General features: G+C 40.0%; 1 protein-coding gene across 2 annotated transcripts in view; it reads right to left on the bottom strand.

Annotated features, from left to right (window-relative positions):
* The window catches only part of MRS2 (magnesium transporter MRS2), a 30,482-nt gene extending 12,314 nt beyond the window's left edge, over nt 1-18,168 (bottom strand). The window contains exons 1-7 of one of the 2 annotated variants that reach the window (XM_024752027.1): nt 17,863-18,168; nt 16,000-16,073; nt 13,562-13,598; nt 12,207-12,319; nt 10,360-10,533; nt 8,232-8,362; nt 7,102-7,218 (exon numbers count right to left, since the gene is read on the bottom strand). In XM_024752027.1, coding sequence (XP_024607795.1) covers nt 7,102-7,218; nt 8,232-8,362; nt 10,360-10,533; nt 12,207-12,319; nt 13,562-13,598; nt 16,000-16,073; nt 17,863-18,052 — 836 coding nt within the window. In that variant the 5' untranslated portion in view covers nt 18,053-18,168. The remainder of the gene's footprint in view (nt 1-7,101; nt 7,219-8,231; nt 8,363-10,359; nt 10,534-12,206; nt 12,320-13,561; nt 13,599-15,999; nt 16,074-17,862) is intronic. The other variant, XM_024752028.1, reaches the window with a different exon arrangement.
* Between the last annotated feature and the right edge of the window lie 9,527 nt (nt 18,169-27,695).

Raw genomic sequence — 27,695 nt, 5'->3', positions numbered from 1 at the left:
TGAGGGGGGGGCAGAAGGAGAGGGGTGGAGCCTCCACAGGAGCTTATTTCTCAGGCAGCAGGGCACTGCTTACATGAGCTCTGGGGGCGGGCACGAGCCACCACTGCCATCTCAGGCTCCAGAAGTGGGAACAGCCTGCCAACGCCGAGGGTCCCATGACCAGGCACCAACCGCTGCCCCTGACCTCCTGGGAGCGTGCGCGGGGCACGCACCTGCTCACCCTCTGACAAGAGGATAATGGCCAGCACACGCTGAGGAAAGAGATGGCAAACATCCAAACCAAAGACAGCCCTCAAGCCAAAAAAATATTAAACCCACAAAAGCTAAGCAGGAATGCTCCCGCATGTAAATAGCCCTCCAAGCCTACAGTAGATAATTGTTTCTCCTAAACTCACAGGGTAAGAGAAATATAAGCTAAATGAAGAAGCAGAGGAACCACTCCCAGTTAAGAGAATTGCCCTGAAGGAACAAACAATGAAACAGACCTCTTCGGTCTAAAAGACACCGAGTTCAAAGAGGAGGTAATGAAAATACTGAAGGAATTAAGAAAGGCTATCAACAGAAATGCAGATTACTGTAAAAAGGAACTAGAAACTATAAGGAGGAGCCAAGAAAAGTAAGAAAATTCATTTGCTGAAACGAAAGCTAAGCCTTGAATAGCAGAATGAATAAAGCAGAAACATAAGTGATCTGGAACACAGAATAATGGAAATTACCCAATCAAAACAGCAGGCAGAAAACCAAATGAAAAAAATGAAAGCAATATAAGAGACCTATGGGATAACATAAAGTGTGCCAATCTATGTATAACAGGGATTCCAGAAGGAGAAAAGGGGACTGAAAATGTATTCGAAGAAATTATGGCTGAAAACTTCCCACATCTAAAGAAGGAAACAGATATCCAGATACAAGAGGCACAGAGGGTCCCAAACAAGATGAACCCAAACAAACCTACACCAAGACATACTATAATAAAAATGGCAAAAGGTAAAGAGAGGATTCCAAAGGCAGCAAGAGAAAAACAAAGAGTTAATTACAAGGGAATCCCCTTAAGGCTATCATCTGATTTCTCAACAGAAACACTGCAAGCCAGAAGGGAGTGGCAAAATATATTCAAAGTTTTGAGAGAGAAAAATCTGCAAACTAAAATACTCTATCCAGCAGGATTATCATTTAGAATAGGAGGGGAAATAAAGAAGTTCTCAGACAAGCAAAAACTAAAAGAATACAGCAACACCAAACCTATCCTGAAAGAAATATTGAAAGGTTTTCTCTAAATACAAAAGAAGAAGATATAGGAAAGGGGAAATCACAGTTGAAAAGTAAATCACTTAAGTGAGCCAGTATACAGATCAAAAAGAAAAAAAAAAAAAACCTACTGTGAAAGGATGATAAACACAAGAAACAGCAAAAGGATAAATATGAAGCTGTAAAAAAGGACATCAAAATCATAAAATGTGGGAAAGGAGAGTAAGAAAATGTAGATTCTTGTTTTTTAGAATGTGTTTGAGCTTATATGACTATCAGTCTAAAGCAAGCAGATATAAGAAGGGGTTAACATACTTGAAAAACAGGGCAACCACAAATCAAAAACATACACTAGATCCACAAAAACCATAAAGAAGAGAACACAAGCATAAAATAAAAGGAAATCATCAAACCACAAAAAGGAACAACAACAAAAATCCATAGAATCAACTGGAAAACAAGGTTTAAAATGGCAATGGATACATATGTATCAATGATTACCTTAAATGTCAGTGGACTGAATGCTCAAATCAAGACAGAGTGGCAGACTGGATAAAAAAACAAGAGCCTACAATATGCCGCCTACAAGAGACTCACCTTAGGGCAAAGGACACACACAGATTGAAAGTGAGGGGATGGAAAAAGATATTTCATGCAAATGGAAATGACAAGAAAGCAGGAGTTGCAAAACTCATATCAGACTATAAAATAGACTTTAAAACAAAGGCCATAAAGGAAAAGAACACTATATAATGGTAAAAGGATCCATACAGGAAGAGGATTTTACAATCATCAACATATATGCACCTAACATAGGAGCACCAAATCCATAAAACACTAACTGACATAAAGGAAGAAATTGACTGGAATACAATAATAGTAGGAGATTTTAACATCCCACTCACATCAATGGACAGATCTTCTAGATAATTAATAAGGCAAGAGAGATCCTAAATGATGGAATAGGACAGTTAGACTTGTTATTTTCAAGACATTACATCAAAAAAACCAAAAAACAAAAAACAGAATACACATCTTTTCAAGTGCACGTGGAACATTCTCTAGGACTGACCATATACTAGGGCACAAAACTAATAACCTCAACAAATTTAAGAGTATAGAAATCATTTCAAGCATCTTCTCTGACCACAACAGCATGAAACTAGAAATCAACCACAGGAAAAGAAATGAGAAAAAAATGATTATATGAAAACTAAACCATATGCTACTAAAAACCAATAGGTCGATGAGGAAATCAAAAAGGAAATTAAAAATTACCTTGAGACAAACAACAATGAAAACACAACCACACAAAATCTATGGGATACAGCAAAAGCACTTCTTAGAGGGAAGTTCATAGCGATCCACGCCTTCCTCAAAAAACAAGAAAACATCTCAACACCTAACATACCACCTAACATACCAACCTAACATACCACCTAAAAGAATTAGAAAAAGAAGAAAAACTAAAACCTAAAGTCAGCAGAAGGAAGGAAATAATAAAGATCAGGGAGGAAATAAATTGAGATTAAAAAAATAGAAGAAAACATCAATAAAACCAAAAGCTGGTTCTTTGAAGGGGTAAACAAAATTGACAAACCTCTGGCCAGGCTCACCAAGAAGAAAAAAGAGAGAACCCAAATAAGCAAATTAAGAAATGAAAAAGGAGAAATCTCAACTGATACCACAAAAATAGAAAAATCCATAAGAGAATACTATGAACAATTATATGCCAACAAATTTGACAACTCAGAAGAAACAGACAACTTTCTAGAAACATATAGCCCACCAAAACTCAATCAAGAAGAAGTAGATAATTTGAACAGACCGATTCACTAGAAGTGAAATACAATCTGTAAACAAAACAAAACTCCCTACAAACAAAAGTCTAGGACCAGATGGCTTCACAAGTGAATTCTACCAAACATACAAAGAAGAACTTACACACATCCTTCTCGAACTCTTCCAAAAGACTGAAGAGGAGGGAACACTCCCAAAGAAATTCTATGAAGCCACCATCACCCTGATACCAAAGCCAAAGATACCACCAAAAAAGAAAATCACAGGCCAATATCTTTGATGAATATAGATGCAAAAATTCTCAACAAAATATTAGCAAACTGAATCCAACAACACATAAAAAAGATCAAACTCCACAACCAAGCAGGATTCATCCCAAGTTCACAAGCATGGTTCAACATATGAACATCAATCAGTATAATACACCACATAAAAGTAAAAAACCACATGATCGCCAAAAGATGCAGAAAAGGGCTTCCCTGGTGGCGCAGTGGTTGAGAATCTGCCTGCCAATGCAGGGGACACGGGTTCGAACCCTGGTCTGGGAAGATCCCACATGCCACGGAGCAACTGGCCCCGTGAGCCACAACTGCTGAGCCTGCGCGTCTGGAGCCTGTGCTCCGCAACAAGAGAGGCCGCGATAGTGAGAGGCCCGCGCACCGCGATGAAGAGTGGCCCCCACTTGCCGCAACTAGAGAAAGCCCTCGCACAGAAACGAAGACCCAACACAGCCATAAATAAATAAATAAAATTTTTAAAATGCAGAAAAAGCCTTTGACAAAATTCAAAATCCATTCATGATAAAAACATAGTAAAAGCCATTTATGATAAACCCAAAGACAGTATACTCAATGGTGAAAAGTTGAAAGCCTTTCCACTAAAATCTGGAACAAGACAAGGATGCCCACCCTCACCACTTCTATTCAACGTAGTATTGGAAGTCCTAGCCACAGCAGTCAGACAAGAAATAAAAGGTATTCAAACTGGAAGGAAAGAGGTAAAATTGTCACTATATGCAGATGACATGATACCATATACATAGAAAACCCTAAGGACTCCACACAAAAACTACTAGATCTAATAAGTGAGTTCAACAAAGTAGCAGGATATAAGATTTACATTTAGAAATTGGTTGCATTTCTTTACACTAACAATGAAATATCAGAAAGGGAATATAAAAAACAATACCTTTTAAAATCACACCAACAAACAAAAAAACCCTAGGAATAAACCTGAGCAAGGAGGTGAAAGACTTACATGTTGAGAACTATAAAACATTAATAAAGGAAATTAAAGAGGATTCAAAGAAATGGAAAGATATCCCATGCTCCTGGATTAGAAGAATGTTGTTAAAATGGCAACACTACACAAAGCAATCTACAAATTTAATGAGATCCCTATCAAATTACCCATGACATTTTTCACAGAATTAGAACAAATAATCCAAAATGTATATGGAACCATAAAAGACCCAGAATTGCCAAAGCAATCCTGAGGAAACAAAAACAAAACAGGAGACATAACTCTTCCAGACTTCAGACAATACTACAAAGCTACAGTAAGCAAAACAATGGATCAATGGAATAGAATTGAGAGCCCAGAAATAAACCCACACACCTACGGTCAGTTCATCGTCTACAAAGGAGGCAAGAATATAAACAGGAAAAAGTCTCTTCAGTAAGTAGTGCTGGGAAAGTTGCACAGCTGCATGTTAAGTCAATGAAGTTAGAACAAACCCTCACACTATGCAGAAAAATAAACTCAAAATGGCTTAAGACTTAAACATAAGACACGACACCATAAAACTCCTAGAACAGAGCACAGGCAAAACATTATTTGACATAAATTGTACCAGTAAACACTTAGGTCAGTCTCCCAAGGCAATAGAAATAAAACCAAGAATAAACAAATGGGACCTAATCAAACTTACAAACTTTTGCACAGCAAAGGAAACCATTAAAAAAATGAAAAGACAACCTATGGACTGGGAGAAAGTATTTCCAAATGATGAGACTGACAAAGACTTAATTCCCCAAATAAACAAACTGCTCATACAACTCAGAAACAAAAACACAACCCAATCGAAAAATGGGCAGAAGACCTTAATAGACATTTCTCCAAAGAAGACATACAGACGGCCAGTAGGCACATGAAAAGATGCTCAAAATCACTAATTATTAGAGAAGTGCAAATCAAAACTACAATGAGGTACCACCTCACATCAGTCAGAATGGCCATCATTAAAAACTTTACAAATGGGCTTCCCTGGTGGCGCAGTGGTTGAGAGTCCGCCTGCCGACGCAGGGGATATGGGTTTGTGCCCCGGTCCGGGAGGATCCCACATGCCGCGGAGTGGCTGGGCCCGTGAGCCATGGCCACTGAGCCTGTGCGTCTGGGGCCTGTGCTCCGCAACAGGAGAGGCCACAATGGTGAGAGGCCCGCGTACCGCAAAAAAAAAAAAAAAAACTTTACAAATAACAAATGCTGGAGAGGGTGTGGAGAAAAGGGAACCCTCCTACACTATTGGTGGGAACATAAATTGGTGCAGCCACTATGGAAAACAGTATGGAGGTTCCTCAGAAAACTAAAAATAGAACTACCATACGATCCAGCAATCCCAGTCCTGGGCATATACACCTGGACAAAACTGTAATTCAAAAAGATACATGCACCTCTATGTTCACAGCAGCACTATTCACAATAGCCAAGACATGGAAACAACCTAAACGTCCATCAACAGATGAATAGATAAAGATGTGGGGTGTGTGTGTGTGTGTATATATGTGTGTGTGTATATATATACACACACACATATATATGCGTGCACGCACACATACACACGCACACACACAATGGAGTACTACTCAGCCATAAAAAGAACGAAATAATGCCATTTGCAGCAACAAGGATGCAACTAGAGATTATACTAAGTGAAGTCAGAAAGAGAAAGACAAATACCATATGATATCACTTATATGTGGAATCTAAAATATGGCACAAAGGAACCTATCTACGAAACAGTTGCCAAGGGGGAAGGGGGTGGGAGAGGGATGGACTGGGAATTTGGGGTTAGCAGATGCAAACTATTACATACAGAATGATAACATCAAGGTCCTACTGTATAGCACAGGGAACCATATCCATCCAATCTCCTGGGATAAACCACAATGGAAAAAAATATAAAAGAAGGTATGTGTATAATTGAGTCACTTTGCTGTATAGCAGAAATTAGCACACATTGTAAATTATCCTCCCTACTAAGGAGGATAAGTGGGAATGAAGCACTCCGTAAAAGACACTTATAAAGCATATTAGAGATAAATTGGTCTAAGAAGCAAAGAAAGCAAGAGTTACAAGAGTGATCAAGTTTCTGCTACTATATCTAGCTGCTATAATATCAAGCGTTATAGAGCCCTTTTTATCTTAATCGTTCATTAGAATACAACTAATTTCTCAAAATGTTGAAAAATCTGTACACACTACAGAAACTATGCACATTACAAAGGTGTCTGTATTAATCTCTGATACTGATCTGCGAAGTACAAAAATGAAATATTTGGGGTATTTAAAAGTCAACATTTAAACTTGGGTGTGCACAAGAAACGTAAATGATTCCTAAATTCATAAGAGATAAAAGGTTTACAAGATGAGAGTGTTTTCATATTAACCAGACTTACAGAATCTGTGCCAGTGTCTCTTCTCGCCTCCCTGCACCCCACACCCTTTCCCTCCTCTCTCCCGCTGAACTCTCCAGGTAAGTTATCTGGGTAGATGTGTATGTTACTTTGGTGACCAGTCCTTTGAAGATAAAGGTAATGGTGCGTGTACAGTCAAAGCCCAGCATATTGTTGTGTATACAGCGTGCACTTAATAAGTCCTCATTAAATTCAATCAGATGCAGTATGGTACAGGAAACAGTGAAACAACTGGGGATGAAAAATGCCTACATCCTCTATCCCAGGAAAACGTTGTGTCCTCCCTAAAAAGTCATCCTGAAAAAGACAAACAACTGATCCTAAGAGAGAAACGAACAAAGCATGACTGTCTGCTTACAAGACCTGTGGGTCGCTCCACTTTGTCAGACAGAGCTCCTCCAGCAACTCTTCTTCATCCAAGATCTCCAAAATGGACTCTTTGAAGATTTTAATATCTGTTTCTAACTCTGACAGGCTGTAAGAGTAGTTGCATAGAAATGATCAATAACATAAACCTATAAAAATATTTCCCTACAAGAATAGTGTCTTTTTGGTGTCTTATCAAGTAGATCCACTTATAAATTCATGGTAAACACTGATTTGTAAAAAAAAAATTTTTTTATATTTACTATGTACTCTGAGAATCAATTCCCAATCCCAAAACTACATTAAGTGGTAAAATTAACCAAGGATGTAATTCTCAGCATATATTATTTATCTCAGAAACATATAATCACTGTGATTTAAGCTTCTGGGCTCAGAAATTTATCTTTACTCTTAATAAGTATGGCAGATGATGAACAGACTGTTTACTTTTAATTCATAAAAACATCCTAATATTTTCAGACAAAGAACTACTGATTCAGGAATTTTAACTGTTAACTCCTGAATGGATTTTTAGGGGGTACAAATCCTGAGGGCATGTTCATTCAGTCTGTAATATAAATTAAAATATTATCCTTAAATTCTGGAATGCATTATGATAAACAAAAAAAACCCATGGACCTTGAAGGGAAAGAAAATTGGATTTGAGTCTAGATTTGCTATTTAGTAGCTATTAAAGTTTAGACAAGTTACTTAGACCTCAGTTTTCTTATCTTCAAAATGAGGACCATGTCAACAGGATTGCTGACAGGATGAGATGACATCACACACATAAAAGAGACTGATACAGCATTTTATGCAAAATAGCTTTTCAATAAACATTAGTTTGTGTGCCCCCTTTAGCTCAACTTCCTACCGAGGCTACTTTCTTAAAGTTATGAAAGACAGTGAAAATCAAATATGGAAATGAAGGTACTGAGAGTAAGTCACAAAGTAAAAAATGTCATTATCATTAGCGAGGCTAGTTGGTATTTTTAAAACAGCTAAGAATTACACTAATTTTGGACCTGAATATACGTAAAACATTTCACTGTTAAGACTACTGAAAGAGAAGTTTAAGACATCTGTGTCTAACTCCCAACTTGGTAAATCACCCATATTTACCTTTTGCCATTTTGTAGTAAGATGTGCAGTTTGCTTCTGTCTATGGAAGAATGTTTGGGATCCACTAAAGCTTCCAATGTCTCAAGGATCAGTGGTTGCAAAATGCTAAGTTTCCCCTGAAGAGTGTTGATCTAGATAACAACATGACCTTTCATAAGAATTAAAACAATCTTTTTAGAATACTCAGGGTCAGTGAATGCTCTGATTAAATACAGAAATCTGTAATAGCTAGCTAGGAAGGCTGGTAACATTTCAGAACATGGGCACTGCTGGAATGCCCATCCCAGATGATTAAAAACTAGATCTCCTAGGTTAAAAGATAACCATGCATAATGTTGTTAGTAAGCTACCATTTGGTTGGCAGGGAATTAACTCCCGTAAGACTCTTCCCCCTACAGACACCAGACACTTATAATGAAAGGAATGGAGGACTGATTAAAAGAAAAGCTGCCGTTCTTTGGTTAAAACATAAACTTGGGCTTCCCTGGTGGCACAGTGTTTGAGAGTCCGCCTGCCGATGCAGGGGACACGAGTTCGTGCCCCAGTCTGGGAAGATCCCACGTGCTGCGGAGCGGCTGGGCCCATGAGCCATGGCCGCTGAGCCTGCGCGTCCGGAGCCTGTGCTCCGCAACGGGAGAGGCCACAACGGTGAGAGGCCCGCGTACTGCAAAAAAACCCCCAACAACATAAACTTTACATCTGGTAAACAATACCTTGCCTGTGCTCCGCAACGGGAGAGGCCACAACGGTGAGAGGCCCGCGTACTGCAAAAAAAAAACCCCAACAACATAAACTTTACATCTGGTAAACAATACCCATGTTCTTTGTAAATAGGATACAGTTCAAAACTCCTATGAACAAGGCTCTTTTGAAAACCAAAACATACCTTAGACTTTACAAAATAAACTTGAAAAGTCAAAAGTGTATTTATTATTCGGGTTAATATAGGCACAGCAGGAATCAATCAGCAGATATACATTGATACAGCTATACTAGTTCTTAAAATATTAAAATTCTTCCATACCTGTTGGTAAACAGCATAACAGCAGCTGAATTAAGCACTAAGATTAATAATGTAAATTCCAACATATACCGTCCATCCCAGCATTAGCTGCTGAGAGCTTAGTCAGTCTGTGTAGCTTGCCAGCGACCAGTTTATACCTTCATTTCTTTCCATTTTTTCCCTGCTTAGTAACTGGCTTCAACTAGTCACCATCTCATTGGCTGGCACTAGCTGGTGCTATTGCCTCATTAACCTGAGTAAGGAACGGACCCATCTCCTACTCCCTCAGTAGAGCAAGGCAGACAAAGAAGGGTGCCAGGTTCCAACAACCCCCACCCACCTCATGTCCCCTTAACTCTCCCCTCCTCTTCTCCCACTCTGGCTAGCATGCTCATGGCACTGACTCTTGCATGTAGCCAGGTCCTGAACAGTACTATCCTGACTAATAGGGGGAAGAAAAGATGAAGAAAGATTTGTCGGGGCCAGGAAGGCAGTGACCATCCTTGTTCAGAGCTTGACAGGATCCCCAGACACTCAATGATTATCAACTTAAAGGAGGAATCGTAAGAAGAATTGTACACGGTTTCCATGTCAAACTAGGTCTCAAACACAGGCATCATTTAGCTAGCTCAAACAAAGGATTACACAAACAAAGAATGATATGGAAACTACCAGAATGATTTGATGAAAGATTTGTGCTATAATATTTATCATGTGCAAGCAGTTACACAACAATTTAGTTAGAGAATAAAATGGAGTACAGTTAAAACCTTTTGATATGTTCATTTATATATTTAGGATAAGTATTTTGAATTAGCATCCCTGAATACACTTATTAAAATTGAACAACGGATAGACAACCTGAAATGAGCTTCACTGAATGTCATAACATGACTGTCAAAGAGACTCTATGTATACTATACCTAGAGACTTTACATCTATTTGTTTGGGTCATAAAGTTTAAGAATTAAGTACTTTCTGCATATAAGACCCTTAGAAATGTTTTTATTTGGTGGGAGGGTGTGGTTAGAGAAAATGCTATTAAAACAATACCAATGTGTCTTCCTCCTCAATAGCACTGTAAAACCAGAAAACATTCAAGAAGCTAAATAAAAACAGGCTTACCCGATACTGCAGGAGTGCTTCTATAGCTCTAAATTCAAAAGGTAAAGGGTATGTGACAAGTTGACCCTCTCCAGCCAACTGTGAAGGGAGCTCCCGGAACAGCCACTGCTCTAAATTTAAATTACGATAATCTAGTATCAGAAGACATTCTGGAGTTATCACAGCTTTCAAATACTGGGGAAAAAAAAAGAAAAAAATATATATATATACATGTACACACACACATGCGCACATGTAAGTTGCAGAGTTGTAGAGAAAAAATAACCTTCATAAAATAGGATTTAATACTCTATTTTGGACTAAGCCTAAACCAAATCACTGTTCGTTTGGTTTTTCAAAAAAAGTCGACTTTTTTTTTTAAAGAGAGGAAGCCTAAAATAAATCCAAGTCTCGATACCTCTAACTCAGTCTCAACAGAACTAGAATTAAACAAATTATGTATTTATTAGGACTTCCAGGGTAATCATGAGAAATATAGAGAACAAAGGAAGCAAGATAAGGTCTTCTTAAAAGTCAGGTATTCAGCAGACTTTTAGAAAAGATTTAGTTTAATCATGATTAGTTTGGCTGAAATGGGAAAGTTTCCTTTTTAAAATATCACCAAAACACATTAAGCTAATTCAAAATGATAAAGATAAGATGTATCCTTAGCACTCTAATTTAGAACACTATGAAATTAAAAATTTATTCTAAAAAGACTGACATCTTTTATGTTAGAAGAGTAACACAGAAGAGTAGCCTGTGGCCACTGTATTAGTGATATAAAAATCAGAAATTTTTCTTTCACATTTTCCCCATTTTACAGCTGACCCTTGAACACTGGCTTGAACCATGCGGGTCCACTTACATGCAGATTTTTTTCAGTAGTAAATACCACAGTACTACACTATCTGTGGTTGGTTGAATCTGAGGATGTGCAACAGCAGATATGGAAGAACTGTGGCTATAAATTATATGTGGATTTTTGACCGTGTGGAGGTTCAGCGCCCCTGACCCCCATGTGGCTCAAGGGTCAACGATAATATGAACATTTTTATTCAGAAAAGTTGAAAAATTACACAGTGAATACCTATACACATACCAATTCGATGATACAATTAACATTTTGCTAAATTTGCTTTATCACATACTTCTCTCTCTCTTCATTAAAGAGGTACTGTTTTGAAGGGTGCTAGCTATTGATAATAAAAGTGAAGAATGTGTTTTGGAGAAAAATCACTTGGGAAAAGACTGCTTCCCTTTTTAATTTTTTAAAAAATTAATTCTAGATAAATTGACAAAAACCTGCCACCAAAGACTTTTTGAAGAAACCAAGTCTCATGTCCACTGCAGGGCCGATACCATTGAGATCTGCATCCCCTCATCTATTTCCAAACCTTAAATGTTAGCCCACCAAAATAACTTAAAGCTTTCGATAAAAATAAAAATTTAAATTAAGATGATAAACTTTAAAGGATATTCTTAGGCTATTTGGAAAACCAGAATGTATTTTTAGTAGCTGAAGTTACACTACAATTACACATAACTGTATACAACTGAAAATGTCTATTATAAATCAAGATTCTTTCTCTTATTTCAGAAACTAGAGACTAAATTCAAACAGTGAGAATGGAGACCAAAGTCAGATCTTTTCCATCATAAATAGAGCAGTGCTATGCCTGCTGAGTATATGTATATAATCCATGTAAAATGAGTTTTACTCTTAACAACATGTTATATTATAAAATATTCTATGTTTCACATAGCTATTTTTATTACGAAATTACTTTTAACCTAGTTATTGGTCAAGATAGTTAGGAACTTTTATAAGACTGCTGGAGAAATGTATATGAAATAAAATCCTTTACCTCCATTCTCATGATAATCCTATTGTTTCTGGTTGTGATGCTCATTAAATGCTGAAACCTCAAATCTCTGGCTTGAAGACCTAATTCTTGATATAAGTCAGTTTTCTTCTTTTCTATAAAAGAAACATGTTCAATAAAAAGAGTGGGTAAACCAATAAACCGAAAAGTTTAGATTTTTATATCAGAGTACCCCTCCCACCACCAAGATAATCTTCTATTACTACCAGAAACAAGAGCTAAACTGGGTCTTTTTAATACCCATTTCTACCTCAAAAACAGACTCAGGCTAAATCTGGTCAAACTAATTTTTCTTTTCTCCTTTTAACCATACTTCATAAAATTTCTCTGTACTTAGAAAAGCCCCTTGGGACCAATATAAAAACCATAGCTATACATCATTGGAATTTACAGTATCAATTTCTAGCTCTAGATTCATGGATTTTTAAATATGAACTGTATAGAACTACAGTTCTACTTTCTATTTTTTTCCTTACTACATTATCAACTTCAGCATTTTAAATCTATGAACAGACAAGTTCAATTTTCTTTGTTCTTGGACTAATACAAAATGAGAAAATGAAGTCAGTTCTCACACTAGATTCTCCTACCCAAGAACTAAATTTATTACCTAAGAGAAAGCAAAACAGATGAAGAAACTCAAGAAATGATGCTGGTAATAGTAGCATCTATTCTTGTAGTATCAAGCCACACCTGTGACAGAGCTCTAAGTAGAACAACCTTTTGAAGGAGATGCTGAGCCAAAAAATGCCCCAAATACTCCACTAGGATCTTAGCAACAGCAGGAACAGGACCACGGGGTGGGAAGGACATGGGAGACCTGAAACCTGCACCTGAGGTCAGACAGTAAAGTAATGCTTGGTTTCATTTAAAAAAGTAACCGTCCGTAAGAGCGATCACTGGCAGAGTTCCATCTGACTGCCATCCAGTGCCCTGTCCCTTCTGTCTGCTGTCACCCAGTGCTACTGCAGTAACAGTGGTATTATGTGATTCTCTGCCTTCAACATGGTACAGGAGGAGAGGGACATGAGGACCAGGGCAGTGAAAGGGAGACTAATGGAGAGAAACAAAAGGGAGAAGAGTGTTTCTCTCTCAGCTGCACACCAGCCTACGCTCTTAACATCCTGTTAGAGTGAAAGTGGCTCCTGACACAACAACAACACAGGTCAGGTGTTGCCAGTTCCAATTAGGACAGATGGGCAAATGCTGAAAAAGATCTCCTTCAACACATCCATATATGCAAAGAATATTCTACTCAAAATATTATAATTTCTTGACTTCCAGTGGGTTCACTCATTCACTGACGAGTGATTTAAAAGAAAATTACAGATACTCACCGAAAGAAGTAACCTTTCCCCCTTTGTCAAATTTTGTCTGGAGAGAGATAATAAAATATTATTTTCTCCCAAATCAGTACACTATTTATGGTATCATATCATATGGTATTATAATCCTCCCAAATACTGAAATACAGATAAAAACCATAACTGCGAAAGACTAAGAACAGACTACAGACACCTGTTGGGAAGAAAAAAAATTCCCTTTCCCTTTGCTAGGACAAATCTGACCTTGGATTAACTTTCTAACTTGGTTTCCCGGGAGATCTGATAAAGGAGTGTCAGTTGTGTTACTAGGCAACAACGCTTATGGTAAAAGTGCCCAATGACTGGTAGACAGACTGCTCTGGACTGGAAAGACTAAGAACAGACTACAGACACCTGTTGGGAAGCCATGGTTCTGCCTTTCCCGAGTGTAGTGGTTCTTGTAACTGACTATGCTCCTTACGGGAGCCCTGGATGTGTCTCTGGGATGGTTACAAGATACTGGCACTAGAGGGCCTGGGGATTCTAAGGCAAGGTGGATCTCACACCCACATTTGAGAATATCCTCTCCTCGCACCTGAGCTGTCACACAGGGGGCCACAGGAGCCCCTGCGTGGCTGTAAGGACTTCTTTTGAAGAGAAAACACCTAATGCTGCCCTTCTGCACTTCCTATCCTTTATCCTTCTGAACAGACTGGGACCAAGTGTGGCTTATCTTGTGAATCCAATTATCTATGGGAGGCTATGAAGTCTCTCTGGTGGGTGTTGCAGAATCAATGAATGTTTACAAAAAAGACCTCTTCTGATAATTTAAAAAGAGGACACAATGCAGAAACTGTGCTTATTTCCTATAAAGCAGAGAGGAGGTTTTCCTGTAATACTTGTCCATAGTCAAGTTTGAAGATGTCAAATAATATTTAATGAATCACTAGGTACTGAGCTGTATTAATTACTATTAAATATGCATTTTCAGGAAGACACACTCTAAGATACAGTTGTAGGTCCAAGTCCTGGGTTATTACCATGGAAAATACACATGCTGTGTTAATAATAACACAATAAAACCTCACAATATATATTTCAGCTTGCTTCTCATGAGCAAAGATAAGATCAACAGGAATATATGAGTATCATAAAACATCAGAGTTCAAGGGAAATTTACATCAAGGGAAGCTTTATGTTTTGTGTAATACACACTAGCTTACCTCCTTACACTTATTTCACAAATATATACGTCTGCTGCAGAAATTTGAAAATAAAGATAAATAAAACTATTTGGTCACAAATTTTAGAGAAAACCATGATAATATTTTACTGAATGTCCTTCCAGACTTTTTCCTATTAAATATATTCATGTTACACACACTTCTTTGCAGTCTCCCCTCCACTTTCAACTTAACAATGTATGGTGAATATTTTTGCATCTCAATATTTATATTTTTTCCTTAATGGGATTTTTTTGATTTAAAAAAACCCATGAGATCATACAAACTGATTTTTTTTTTAAATGTTTACCTTGTAATATAACTCACATTATTTCAAATAGCATCAACTGATTTTAAGTGCTCTTGGTAGACAATGATGTCACCTGCAAAGAACCTTTTTTCAATATTTAACACCTGATTTTTTACTGTTAAACTGGCTAACTCTTCCGGAACAGTGAATAAGTGTGATAACCCCCAGAACTACGTGTAAAAGTTATCTTGTTCTGTATAGTTGATAAAGAAAAGTTCTTATGTTAGTAAGCCTAAATAATAAGGATGATATATAATGGCTAATATACACTGAATGCTTACCATGCATGAGGTATTATTTTTAAGAGTTTTACATATGTGAGTTAATTTAAATCTCACAATTCTATAAGGTGGGTACTTTTACCCCCAGTATACAGATGAGAAAACTAGGGCACAAAGATGTTATAACTTGTCCAAGTCCATCCAGTTAGTAAGAGACAGAGTTGAGATCTGATATTAGAAACTCTGGCTCAGAGCAAGTACTTTATTTTTCTCTCTCTAAATATGTGTGTGTGTGAGACACACCATTTGTGTTATTTTATTCAATTTTTTTCTGAACAAAAGAGAAAGCTGCAGAGATCATGACCCTTCAAAGCATGCACTCTCAGGTAATACACTGCTGCCCTCAAAATGCTTCTGCACATATTACCGTTGCATAGCACAGGTTCAAGCCATTTTGTAATTAACAGCCTTCAAGGATTTCTAAATAGATTTCTGGAGAAATCTTGAGTATTCAAATAGGAAGCTCTGAATTGTGATTTGAGCCACCTGTTCTAGTATTAAAAGATGAGCTCTATAGTCATTAGCAAAGTTTCAAGAGTGCTGTGAAGCAAACCTAGCTGGTACTCAGGTCACTGGCTAAGCAAAAGACAATGACTTATAAGGATTCATTATAAAACAAAGTTAAGTAATATCATCAAACAGACCACACATACTCACCACAGTAAACATCGGGGCTACACTGGCTAAAGTGGCTTGAGAGACATCAGAAGTTCTAAACCGGTGAATTTCACCTGAAAAACGAATCAGAGAATTCCTTGTGATCATATGATTGGTTTTCACATGCAGCTAAGATACAATTCTCACAGTATGTGAAGGTCTTCAGCCTATTTTACTATGTTTTGAATCTTTTTCCTAGAGGGAAAATAAGAAACACTCTTGTTAATATTTGTAGGTGATAATGTTACGTTTGGCAATGAATGAGTAGCTTAGGTGAGGCATTAGGATCATCTGTGGATTCCAGTCACTGCTTTTCCTTTCTAAGTATTATTGATATCTTATAGTAGGATGAACAAGTTTATAACAATGTTCTGAGATTAAAATAAAATGCCCATTCTTTTTTGCCTAGTTTAGAAAGGCTCTTCATGCAAGTTACATTGGTACAGTTTAGAAAACATACATTACAAGAACCACGTGACCTTTCAGCAGTCCAATATCAGGATTATTTGACCTATAAATTATGAAACCTACTGATTTTACTTCTATGTACTACCTTCTTTTCCACACATATACTTTAGAGTGAACATACTTATGAAATAACCTACTGCACTGGAATGGAGACCGCAGTGAACTGGAATAAAGACAAATCTTTATCTGAAAATAAACCTATTTAAAACATGTGATTTAAATTGAAGTGAGCTCTCAAGTATAACCAAGTAAATGTAATGCCTGACATAGGACACTGTTCAAAATACTAAACGTAAGAGGAATGAACAGAATTCCTATCTGCAGAACATGTAGATATATTCTCACTTCTGATCTTATTCCTTCCTATTACATACATTTAAAGACATTAATTTGTTACCACTTGAGGTTTGTTGGTTCCCTTCTACAAAATACAAACCATGTTATGAGGGTCAGCTGAATAAAGGTTAAAGAGCTACACATCAGCTTTTGCTAATCAGTCACAAGTTAGATAAAATGTTACCATCTAATGTTTTGTCCTAAAACATTAGATGGGCTGAACCTGGGTTCCCAGGCATTTACCAAACAAAGAAGGGAATATGAAATGTAACCCAATTTGGAAAGAGTCTCCTAATGGGTATGAGGAAGAAGGTGGAGATGGTGAGTTACTTCGGGAGCATTTTAAGAGTACAACTGAGAAACTTACTTGAGGACATTTTTTGCGAAGCCATATATTTTAATGCCTTTTGTTTCTCAGCAATATTAGCACCCACACTGTCACATTTGTGAAAATGTCAACGTATTACCGTCATGTTCTATCATTCAGGGGAAAAAAAAAATAACTCAAATTTCAACCCCTCTCCCCCCATCCCCCGACTCCTTCTGGCTGTCTGGTTACACAGTACTTGGAAAAAAAGTCAGATCTTTCTCAGAAGCAACTCTTCCCATTAAGTTTCAAAGTCTTCAGCCTCACCTCTAGGTGCGTCCCCACCCCTTAGCTGAGCAACTGGAAAAGGTATAAATGTGTCCGTCCATAAGGAAGAGACAGAAGACAGGGGAAATACTTAAAAAAATATTTCAGGTAGATAAGCCTAATCTTAGCTTCAGCACTATGATGACAGGTAAGAGCGAAACTCTTTAAAGTCTTTTCACAAGCGCACTTAGGCCTGGAGATTTGCAGCCGGGGCGGTGGGAAAGACAAGAGGCATGTCGCGTTCGGGGCTGGTAGGACGCAGTTCGGCACGCGGACCTGTGCAAGGGACAAGAGCCGGGCGCCCAAGGGCGGACCTGGAGACCGAGGCCGGCAGCCACAGCCACGTGGGCTCCGGCGGTCAGGTCGGGACCCCGGGATCACTGCAAGTCCGGCGTCCCGGGGCTGCGGGGCGGAGAGGGTAGTACCTGCCGTGGGGAGCCGGCGGGGCTCGTACAGCGGCGCGGCCCACCTCCTTCCGAGCAGTTGGGCAGCACGGCCGCAGGCGGCAACGGGGCGAGTCCCGGGGGTCAAGCCCAAGGCCAGAGAGCACAGGGTGCGCCGGGGCAACCTCACCGCGCGGGGCTGGAGCTGGGCCAGGCTCCGCAGGCATTCCATGGCGCTGGAACGAGGAGGAGGCAGCTGCAAGACCCCAGCCCTTCATACCTGACGGTAGCGGAGCAGCCGGCACTTCGCGACCCCGCGCGAGCGCCCAAGCTGCGGCCGCTGCCTACCGGGCATGCGCGGAGCGCGCCTGCGTCTAATTTACCGCGCATGCTCGGACGGTGCCTTTGGGTGGGCATCTCGTGTCCCTCGGCCAATCGGAGTTTGCCTCCTGCACCTGAGTCTGTACCTGTAAAGCGAGTAGGGACCGGCTCGCGGGGGGCGGGGCGCGTTTACCTGCGTGAGTCGAACTATCTAACCCAGATTCGGCCCTTAGGGCTTTGGAGCCGTCAGGTCGGCGCGTAGAGCGTCGATTATTTCTATTAACTAGTAATCGTTAAATGTGAAAAAATACCCATCATGTATATAATGCTTTGCGGTCTCTGGAGCATTTTCATACGTATGATGCAGTCTGCAATTTGGAAGTGAGGAAATTATGCCCATTCCCAACTCAATTTATATTTAAGTTTAATGTAGCAAAAATAATTAACCGTCATATGGAATGATATATTAAATTTTGCGAGTGAAGACTGAGGAACATAAACGCGTAGGATTTATAGTCCGTATTTAATCAAATGTAAGATAGTATCAATTTCAAGGTGCCATTTTATATACCACCAAGAAAGTAAAATCGCTGATAAACTTTGCTCTCTAATTATATAATTTAGGAGTCATCCCAATTTCAGTCTGTAAAATAAAAAAAAGTGAGGCTTAGAATTGATGAAATATAGTATATATACATCTTTTTAAAGTGTGAGTTAATAGACTTGTCCCTTACAAGGTAGAAATGCAAGGCAGACACAAGTTTTACAGATTCCCATTCAATCACTATGTATGAATACAGAGCTGAGGAAACACGAGAGAACTTTTCCCCCCCCTGTAGGGTATTGAGGCTGATGATGGATTAGGCGGCAGTAGACAGAGAGAAGGCTTCCAAAACAGGGGACATTTGACTTGAGCATTGAGGGCAAAGGAGGACTTCAAGCAGTGCTTCCTTGGCAGTGGGATGGGGTGGGGTTTGGAAAAGAGCCCTGGGTATATAGTACATGACTGGTAGATTTTTCATGTAACTAAGGGCAAAAAGGATGAAATACATCTTTCAAGAACATTGAGTGCCTTCAGAGACATTTCTTGGAAACAATATGTGATAACTTTTTAAATACTTAGTCCCCAGCATGAAGAGACAACTGTTTAAGATGACCCTTACAGAGCCTTAGAAAAACTCGGGGACATGGCCAGACACATGGCCTTAAAACTCATGTCAAGGATTTAGAATTTCATCTGAGAAGGGTGGGAGCTATTGTGGGGACTTTGAGCAGAGAAGTAAATCTGATTTATGTTTAAATGGATTGTTCAGGCTGTGTGGGGAAGAGATTACAGAAAGGTAAGTGTGGAAGCAGAGAGATGGTGATGATGGTTTGGGTTAAGGTGGAGGTGGTGGAGACTGGATGGGTTTGGTGCTATAAGCTGAAGGCTGAGTTGACAAGATTTGCAGATGGGATGTAAACTAAGAGGCATAGAAGCTGACTCCAAATTTTTTGGCCTAAACAACTGGGCAATCATGGTGCCATTTACTGAGCTAGGGAAATTTGGAGAAGAGCAAGTTTAGATGGAGAGCAGATGATGGCTTGGCGTTTGGTTCTGGGCATGTTAAATTTGAGAGCTCTACTAGACAGATATCTAAGCATAGATATCAAGTAAGCAGTGTGGAGTCTGGGGAGATTTTGGAGCTAGATATATACATTTGGGACTATATAGAAATATTTAAAGCCATATGATTGGGTAAAATCTCTTAGGGGGTGAGACAGGAAAGAGAAAAGTTCCTGTGATTCAGCTCTAGGTCCTCCAACATTTAATGGTTAAGAATCGAAGATGGATCCAGCAGAATATGAAAAGGCATGGCCAGGAAGGAGAAGTAAAATTAGAGAGGGTGGGATCCTTGAAGCTAAGTGGAGAAAGTGTGTCAGGAATGAGGAAGTGGTTATGTCAAATACTGCTGTTTGGTAAGTGAGAAATGAGAATCGTCTATAGTGGATGTGATGCTGTGGAGCTTACTGGTGATCTTGACAGGAACAGTTTTCAGAGAGTGGTAGCAAACGGGATCTGGATTATCACCTTCCTTTTAAAAAAAAATTTTTTTTACTGGGGTATAGTTGTGTTACAATGTTGTGTTAGTTTCTACTGTTCATCACCTTCCTTTTCATCTCAAGCCATGACAGAATCCCAAAAGATTCTGCACCTATATAACAATTTGGCTTTAACGTTCCTTAATCTCTTTCCTTACCTCTTGAGCTTCAAAGCACGTTGGTGACCTAATCCCCCAGGATCACACTCCGGATTGTGTTCTCACCCAGAATTGTTTCATCTCAGAAGTGTTATACCAGTTATGTACACCATAGCCTTCTGGAGGCTCTACACCCCCAGTGATTATATTCTCCCATCAGACCCTTCCTGGATACTCTTCCTTCTCTACCCAGCCCAGATTATGTAACTGATCACTGAAACCACTAAGACTTGTACTTGGAGCATGTTGCACTCATGGGATGTAATCATAGAAGCCACTTTATTTTTGTCTCTTTAATCCTGCCGAGTGGGGCTAGTCTTTCTCTTGCCTCTTGAAAACTGGAGCTCATTCCATGACTTCTCCGGTCTTTCAGTCCTATGTTCATTTTAGTCTCAATTCAGCAATTTAAAATATCCACTCCCTATTATGTTTAGTGAAATAAGTCAGAAAAAGACAAATACTATATGTTATCACTTATATGTGGAATCTAAAAGGTGAAATGAATGAATATAACAAAACAGAAACAGACTCATAGATACAGAGAACAAATCAGTGGTTACTGGTGGGGAGAGGGATGTGGGGAGGGGCAAGATAGGGGTAGGGGATTAAGAGGTACAAACAACTATGTATAAAATAAATAAGCTACCAGGATACAGCACTGGGAATAGAGCAAATATTTTGTGATAACTATAAATGGAGTATAATCTATAAAACTTTTGAATCACTATGTTGTGCACCTGAAAGTAATATATTGTAAATCCACTATACATCAATAAAATAAAACATCCACCCCGTATACTTCAATTCAGTAATTTGCAGTGTCAGACCCAGTATACTAATTGCCGTTTCCATCTTCATTCAAAGGAAAGACTCGGTTCCTCTTTCCTTGTTAGGCCTGGGGGCAAATAAGAATTTTGGGTGTGGGTAGAGATTCTGGGCAGCTCCTTCTACCCCTTTCCCATTGCCTTTCTTATTCCGTGGCTGCTGTTTCTGACCCTGCTGGGGCAGTGAAGCAAAGTTAAGAGTGAACCAGGGCTTCCCTGGTGGCGCAGTGGTTAAGAATCCGCCTGCCAATGCAGGGAACACAGGTTCAAGCCCTGGTCCGGGAAGTTCCCACATGCAGCAGAGCAACTAAGCCGATGGGCAACAACTACTGAGCCTGCACTCTAGAGCCCACGAGCCACAACCACTGAGCCCACATGCCACAACTACTGAAGCCCACGCGCCTAGAGCCCGTGCTCCGCAACAAGAGAAGCCACTGCAATGAGAAGCACGGCAACCAAGAGTAGCCCCTGCTTGCCGCCAACTAGAGAAAGCCCGCACACAGCAACGAAGACCCAATGCAGCCAAAAGTAAATTTAAAAAAATAAGTTTAAAAATACATAAATAAAAAAAGAACTAAAAAAAAAGTGAACCAAATGTGTTTATTGAAAGATGGCCCCGTGTTCTCTCTAGTCAGGGCAGATTTTAAGCTGATTTCATCGTGGGCATATTCACGTGGTCTCCAGAGGACCACCTCCCTCCCTCTCCCATCCCACCCCCCCACCCAGGGCCAACTGATTGCCATTGCTTTGATGTGGGCAGTGACCGTCCTGATCACTTTCAGATTCTTCCCCTTCTTGCCTCAGATGACCAGGTTCCTCTCTTCCTGACATGCTGCTCTTTGGGGCAGGATCCTTTTAAAAACAACTTCAGATTGATATTCCTCTTGTCAGGTCTGCATCTAGGATTTCATGCAACTTTAGAAGGAGTGCAGTTACTTCCCTGCAGAGCTGGTCTCCCTTGCCCAGGTGTGAGTCTAGGATCTCTTCCAGCTCTTGGAGGGCTCGTAAGTTCCTCTCACTAGACTTGAAGTGAGTGGGTAACACTTCCCCTACTCCTTTCTCTTGATGGTCGTGGTAGATTGGGTGGGATTCCCAAGCACAGTTTTTTTTTTTCCAAATCTTCCATATAATATCTGCCCCTAAGTCTTCAGTCTTTCAATCCTTTTATATTGTGAGAGGTGAGAGGTTGAACAGCTGTGTGATGGCTGCTCAGATTGTTCCCTGGGGAATTTGCGGCTGGCAATCCATCTGGTAACTCACTTTGGTGCTGATACCCTATCTTGGCATCTCCGTGGAAGCACCTACACTCCTTAGCACCTTTGATTCTGTTGCACCTCTTTTATTTATTTGTTTATGTAGTCATTTATTTCACAAATATTTATTGAGCATAAAGTTCATGCCAATTATTATTTTAAGTTCTAGGGGTAGAGGAGTGAATGAAACAAGTCCCTGTTTATACTGAGTTGAATAGTGGCCCCCCAAATTTATGTTCACCCAGAATCTCAGGATGTGACCTTATTTGTTTTTTGTTTTGTTCTGTTTTGGCTGCGTGGCATGTGGGATCTTAGTTCCCCAGCCAGAGACATGGAACCCACACCCCATGCAGTGGAAGCACAGCCTTAACCACTGAACCACCAGGGAAGTCCCAGGATGTGACCTTATTTGGAAGTAGAGTCTACAGATTTAATTAGTTAAGGATCTCAAGATGAAATCATCCTGGATTTAGCGTGCGCCCTACAATGACTAGTGTCTTTGTCAGAGAAAGGAGGGAGATTGGGACACACAGACCCAGATAGAAGACAACCATGTGAAGATGGAGGCAGAAACTGGAGTGATGCTGCCACAAGCCAAGGAACACCAGAAGCTACCGGAAGCCAAAAGAGACAAGGAGGGATTCTCCCCTAGAGACCTCAGAGGGAGCATGGTCTTGCTGACCCGATTTTGGTCGTCTAGCCTCCAGCACTGTGAAAGACTAGTGTTCTGTTGTTTTAATCCACCTAGTTTGTGGTCCTTTGTTAGGGCAGCCCTGGGAAATTCATAAGCTACATGTTTTCATGTAGCTTAAATCCTAGTTCATTGGGGCCCATAAAATTCGCAGCCCCAGCTCTGCCCTCAGTGCTGCCTGCCAATTATTTTGCCCTCTCTCAGTCCCTTCTTTTTTTCCCCTAACACCTCCTTTGAATATTTACTGGTGTCCTTAAACCTCTTATTCCAGCCAAGCTCTACTCTCTCTTAGCAGATGGAGTACTCTGCAGTCATTTAAGGTACAAAATAATTTTACAGTGTCAGGAAATACAGTGATATAGACCAAAAGCAAGTAAGACCTGTTATAATTTTACATTTTCCTCTGGCTTAACTTCAGTTCTGTCTTTTATGGCTCCTTAATATTTGGCTTTGGAATTCAAATCAAAGCCTTCGCCCAAAATGTTTTGGGCCTTTAGGAGAAGTACATTCATTTCCTTTGGAGCCTCAGATGCATTTCTTGAAAGTAATTATATATTCTGGTCATTCTTCATCCCTTCAACCAATATTTCCAGGCACTGTATTTAGCTCTGGAAATATAAAAAAAGAGAGATGCGATACTTAGCTTCAAGGAGCTTACATATCAGAGACAGACATTAAAAACATGATTTGGGGGCTTCCCTGGTGGCACAGTGGTTGAGAGTCCGCCTGCCGATGCAGGGGACACGTGTTCCTGCCCTGGTCCGGGAAGATCCCACATGCTGCGGAGCGGCTGGGCCCGTGAGCCATGGCCGCTGGGCCTGCGCGTCCGGAGCCTGTGCTCCGCAATGGGAGAGGCCACAGCAGTGAGAGGCCCGCGTACCACAAAAAAAAAAAAAAACAAAAAAACCTGATTTTGCAGATAATTGTTTAATTTCACTTGAGAAGAGTACTATGAAAGAAGAGTACAGAGTTCTATGAGGACTTATAAGAGGTGATCCAACATGGGAGGCCAAGGAAAGTACTTCTTAGGAAGTGACAATTTGGCTGAGACCAGAAGGATGCATAAACATTAGCCAAATGAAGAGGAGGGGCTAAGAAAAATTTCCAACAAGGGGAAAAATTGTGTGGGAAGACTAGTGTTCTTTGGCCACTGGAAGACCTATCAGAAGTGGCTGTGTCTGGAGCTCAAGTGATTCTAGATGAGGCCAGAGGGGAAGGCAGGGGCATATCATGCCAGGCTTTGCCAGCCAACTGAAAGAGTTTTGATTTCATTCTTTGAGAAACGGGGACACTATTGAAGGGTTTAAACTAGGGGAATGGATTTGGTTTTCATTTCTATTTTTTAATTTTTAAAAATTGTTGGCCTTCCCTGGTGGCGCAGTGGTTGAGAGTCCGCCTGCCGATGCAAGGGACACGGGTTCATGCCCCGGTCCGGGAAGATCCCTACATGCCGTGGAGCGGCTGGGCCCGTGAGCCATGGCCGCTGGGCCTGCGCGTCCGGAGACTGTGCTCTGCAATGGGAGAGGCCACAGCAGTGAGAGGCACGCGTACCGCAAAAAAAAAAAAATTGTTATTTTTTGACCATGCCACACAGCATGTGGGATCTTAGTTTCCCAACAGGGATTGAACCCTCGCCCCCTGCAGTGGCAGCATGGAGTCTTAACCACTGGACCGCCAGGGAAGTCCCTCGATTTTCATTTTTCAATGGTCACTCTGGCTTCCCTTGGAGACTGGGTTATGGGGGGTGAGAGGGGAAGCAGGAAAAGCTTTGGGAGGCTGCTGCAGGCATCCGTAAAAGATTTGATGGGGGCTTGGATGAGGACAGGTGAAACGGATATGGAGAGGATAGACTGCAGAGTTATTTAGGAAGTAGTGTGGGTAGGACTTGGTGACTGGGGAGAGGGAGAGGGTGTATTAGTTCGCTCAGGCTGCCATAACAGAATTCCACAGACTGTATGGCTTAAACAACAAAAATTTATTTTCTCACTCTTTTGGAGGCTGAGAGCCCAAGATCAAGCTGTTGTCAGGTTTGGTTTCTCCTGAGGCCTCTTTCTTTGGCTTGCAGATGGCTGCCTACTCGCTGTGTCCTCACATGGTCTTTTTTCTGCACACGCACATCCCTGGTGTTTCTCTGTAAGTCCTAATTTCCTCTTCTATTAAGGACATCTGTTAGATTGGAGTAGGGCCCACCCTAATGGCCTCATTTTTAACTCAATTACCTCTTTAAAGGCCTTATCTCCAAATATAGTCATATTCTGAGGTCCTGGGGGTTAGGGCTTCAAAATATGAATATGGGGACCCAATTCATTCAATGACAGAAGGTAAAGATGAAATCCATGACTCTGGGAGAAGTAAAATACTGAATTATGGTACTGTTGACTGAGTTAGGAAAACCTGGAGGAAGAGATAGTTCAGAGGAAAGACTGGGAATTCTACATTGGACCTGCTGTGTTTGAGACTGCCTAGTAAATAATCCAACTGAATAATAAACAGATCATTGGTCTGGAGCTAAGAATATGGGTTTATCTAGGCTAGATGGATAAATGTGGGGGATTTGGCGTATAGATAATCAGTGAGGCTATAGACGTGCAGGAGATTGCCTGGGGGCCAGGGGGTGTATAATAAGGAGGGGAGAAAAGGGTCCAGATCACAGTCTCCAAGGCACACCAACCAAAACCGGAGTGATAGAGGAAGAGCTAGCAAAGGAGACTGAGGAGTGTGGGTACTTTGTCTGTTGTTAGCATGTACTGGCCTAAACAGCGGTGACCCCCAAATAAAATAGTGGAGTTACCCTGAAAGAACACTGCTTTTCACTATGGTGGCAGAGTAGTTAAGGTGAGGGCCTAGAAGTTACTATAGCTCTAAATTTCACTAAGATCCATAAGGAAACAACCCATGGGTCTCCTTGATAAAAACAAATGCAGATCCCCAGGGTTGATGTGAAAGGAGGGTTCTCTGTGATGGGTTTAGGAGTCTGGCCCATTGTCCCTCTATTGTTTCCCTTGTGGCTTTCTTACTGTCATCACCACCATTCTGAAGTTGAGGTTCTACTCCTTTTTAAAGTCCTGGGTTAAGCCAGAATATTTGAGTTTATCATTATATACCAAGCACTGCGCTTAAGCACTGCAAGTAGTAAACTAGAGGAAAAAAGTTGGCGCAATATCGTAGTATCATGATTATACTTTTCCACACTTATCTCAACTGCTAGGTTTCCCTAGGGCAGTAGTTTCTAACTTTTTATTTAATCACAAAAGGCTCCTCGTATTATTTTGTCCCACAGGATCTATAAATTCCTACAATATTTCATCAGATGAAATGAACTTGTATGTAGTGTCTACACACCGAGATTTTTATTTTAGTTAGTCTAAGAAATTTTCTTGTAGATAAGTGTTAAGTTGTTATTAGAGCATTTTTAAAATGTTGAAAATAGCTTTCAGACTCCTCTTATTTTCACAGAGCCTAAGGATTCAGAGATCCCAGGCTGGGGCTCCAGGTCCTAAAAGAATTGCTTTTCCTTGGTTGCCAGAGGGATGACTATTTCGCATCAATCTTTTCTCTTTTCTCCCGCTCTCAACGCAACTGTCGCTAGCAGGCATGTTTTCCTAATGAAAACATTTCAGATCCACCTGGAGTTAATTTAAAAGCTTCACTCTCCTAGTATTTTGCTAAGAGAGAACAATAACTGAATTTATATCTCACGGTAGCTAGCAACCAAAACATCCAAATATATTTTCTATTTTGAAGAACAATGGTTAAATGTTGTAAATATATTACATTATAAGGCGAAATATATAATCCAAAAGGATGTAGTCAGACACGAGACTGAGTTCAAAATAATCATCCTTCCTGAATTTTTAGCTTTATTGCTGGAATTCTAACAGAATGTATGTGGCTTTGCTGTTAATAACTACTACTTTTTTTTTTGAAATTTTAACATAGAATGTTTATTTGACGAGACTAAGAAATCTCCCTTGCATTTAAGGTGTGATGGAAGTATTGTGGTTGTCAGAAAATACACAAGAGATGAAGAACTACTACTTGTTAAGTTGAAGGTTTATATATTACAAATGAATGAAAAGGATGAAAGAATTCTTATACCAGGGTTTCTTTTTAACCTCAGCTCTATTGACATTTTGAACCAGATAATTTGGGGGTGAGGGCTGTCCTGTATGTTGTAGGATGTTTAGCAGCATCCCCGTCCTCTGCCTTCTAGGTCCCAGTAGCACCCCTTCCCTGAGTTGTGACAATGTCTCCAGACATCACCACTCTCTCCTGGGGAGCAAAATCACTCCTGATTGAGAACTACTGTATTTTATAACAAGGAGAAGAATCCACAAAACCCCAAGACCATTTTTGCCTTTAGAAGATATATCCCTTTCGATGTGTCTAGACATATTCTTCACACGTGGTAGACATTAAAAAGTGAAAATCTAATGGTACCAGACTCCAGTAAAATATGATTTTTCCTGTTTTTATGGCTTAAATGTGTGTGCTTATTTATTTGTGTGCGTTATCCCAAACCCAAATCCCAGCTTTTAAAATCATG

The sequence above is a fragment of the Neophocaena asiaeorientalis genome, unplaced genomic scaffold (genome assembly GCF_003031525.2).
Source record: "Neophocaena asiaeorientalis asiaeorientalis breed wild unplaced genomic scaffold, Neophocaena_asiaeorientalis_V1.1 scaffold165, whole genome shotgun sequence".
In the NCBI taxonomy this organism is placed as follows: Eukaryota; Metazoa; Chordata; class Mammalia; order Artiodactyla; family Phocoenidae; genus Neophocaena; species Neophocaena asiaeorientalis.
The sequence above is the reverse complement of the archived record's forward strand: the minus strand, read 5'-3'. Positions and strand labels throughout refer to the sequence as shown.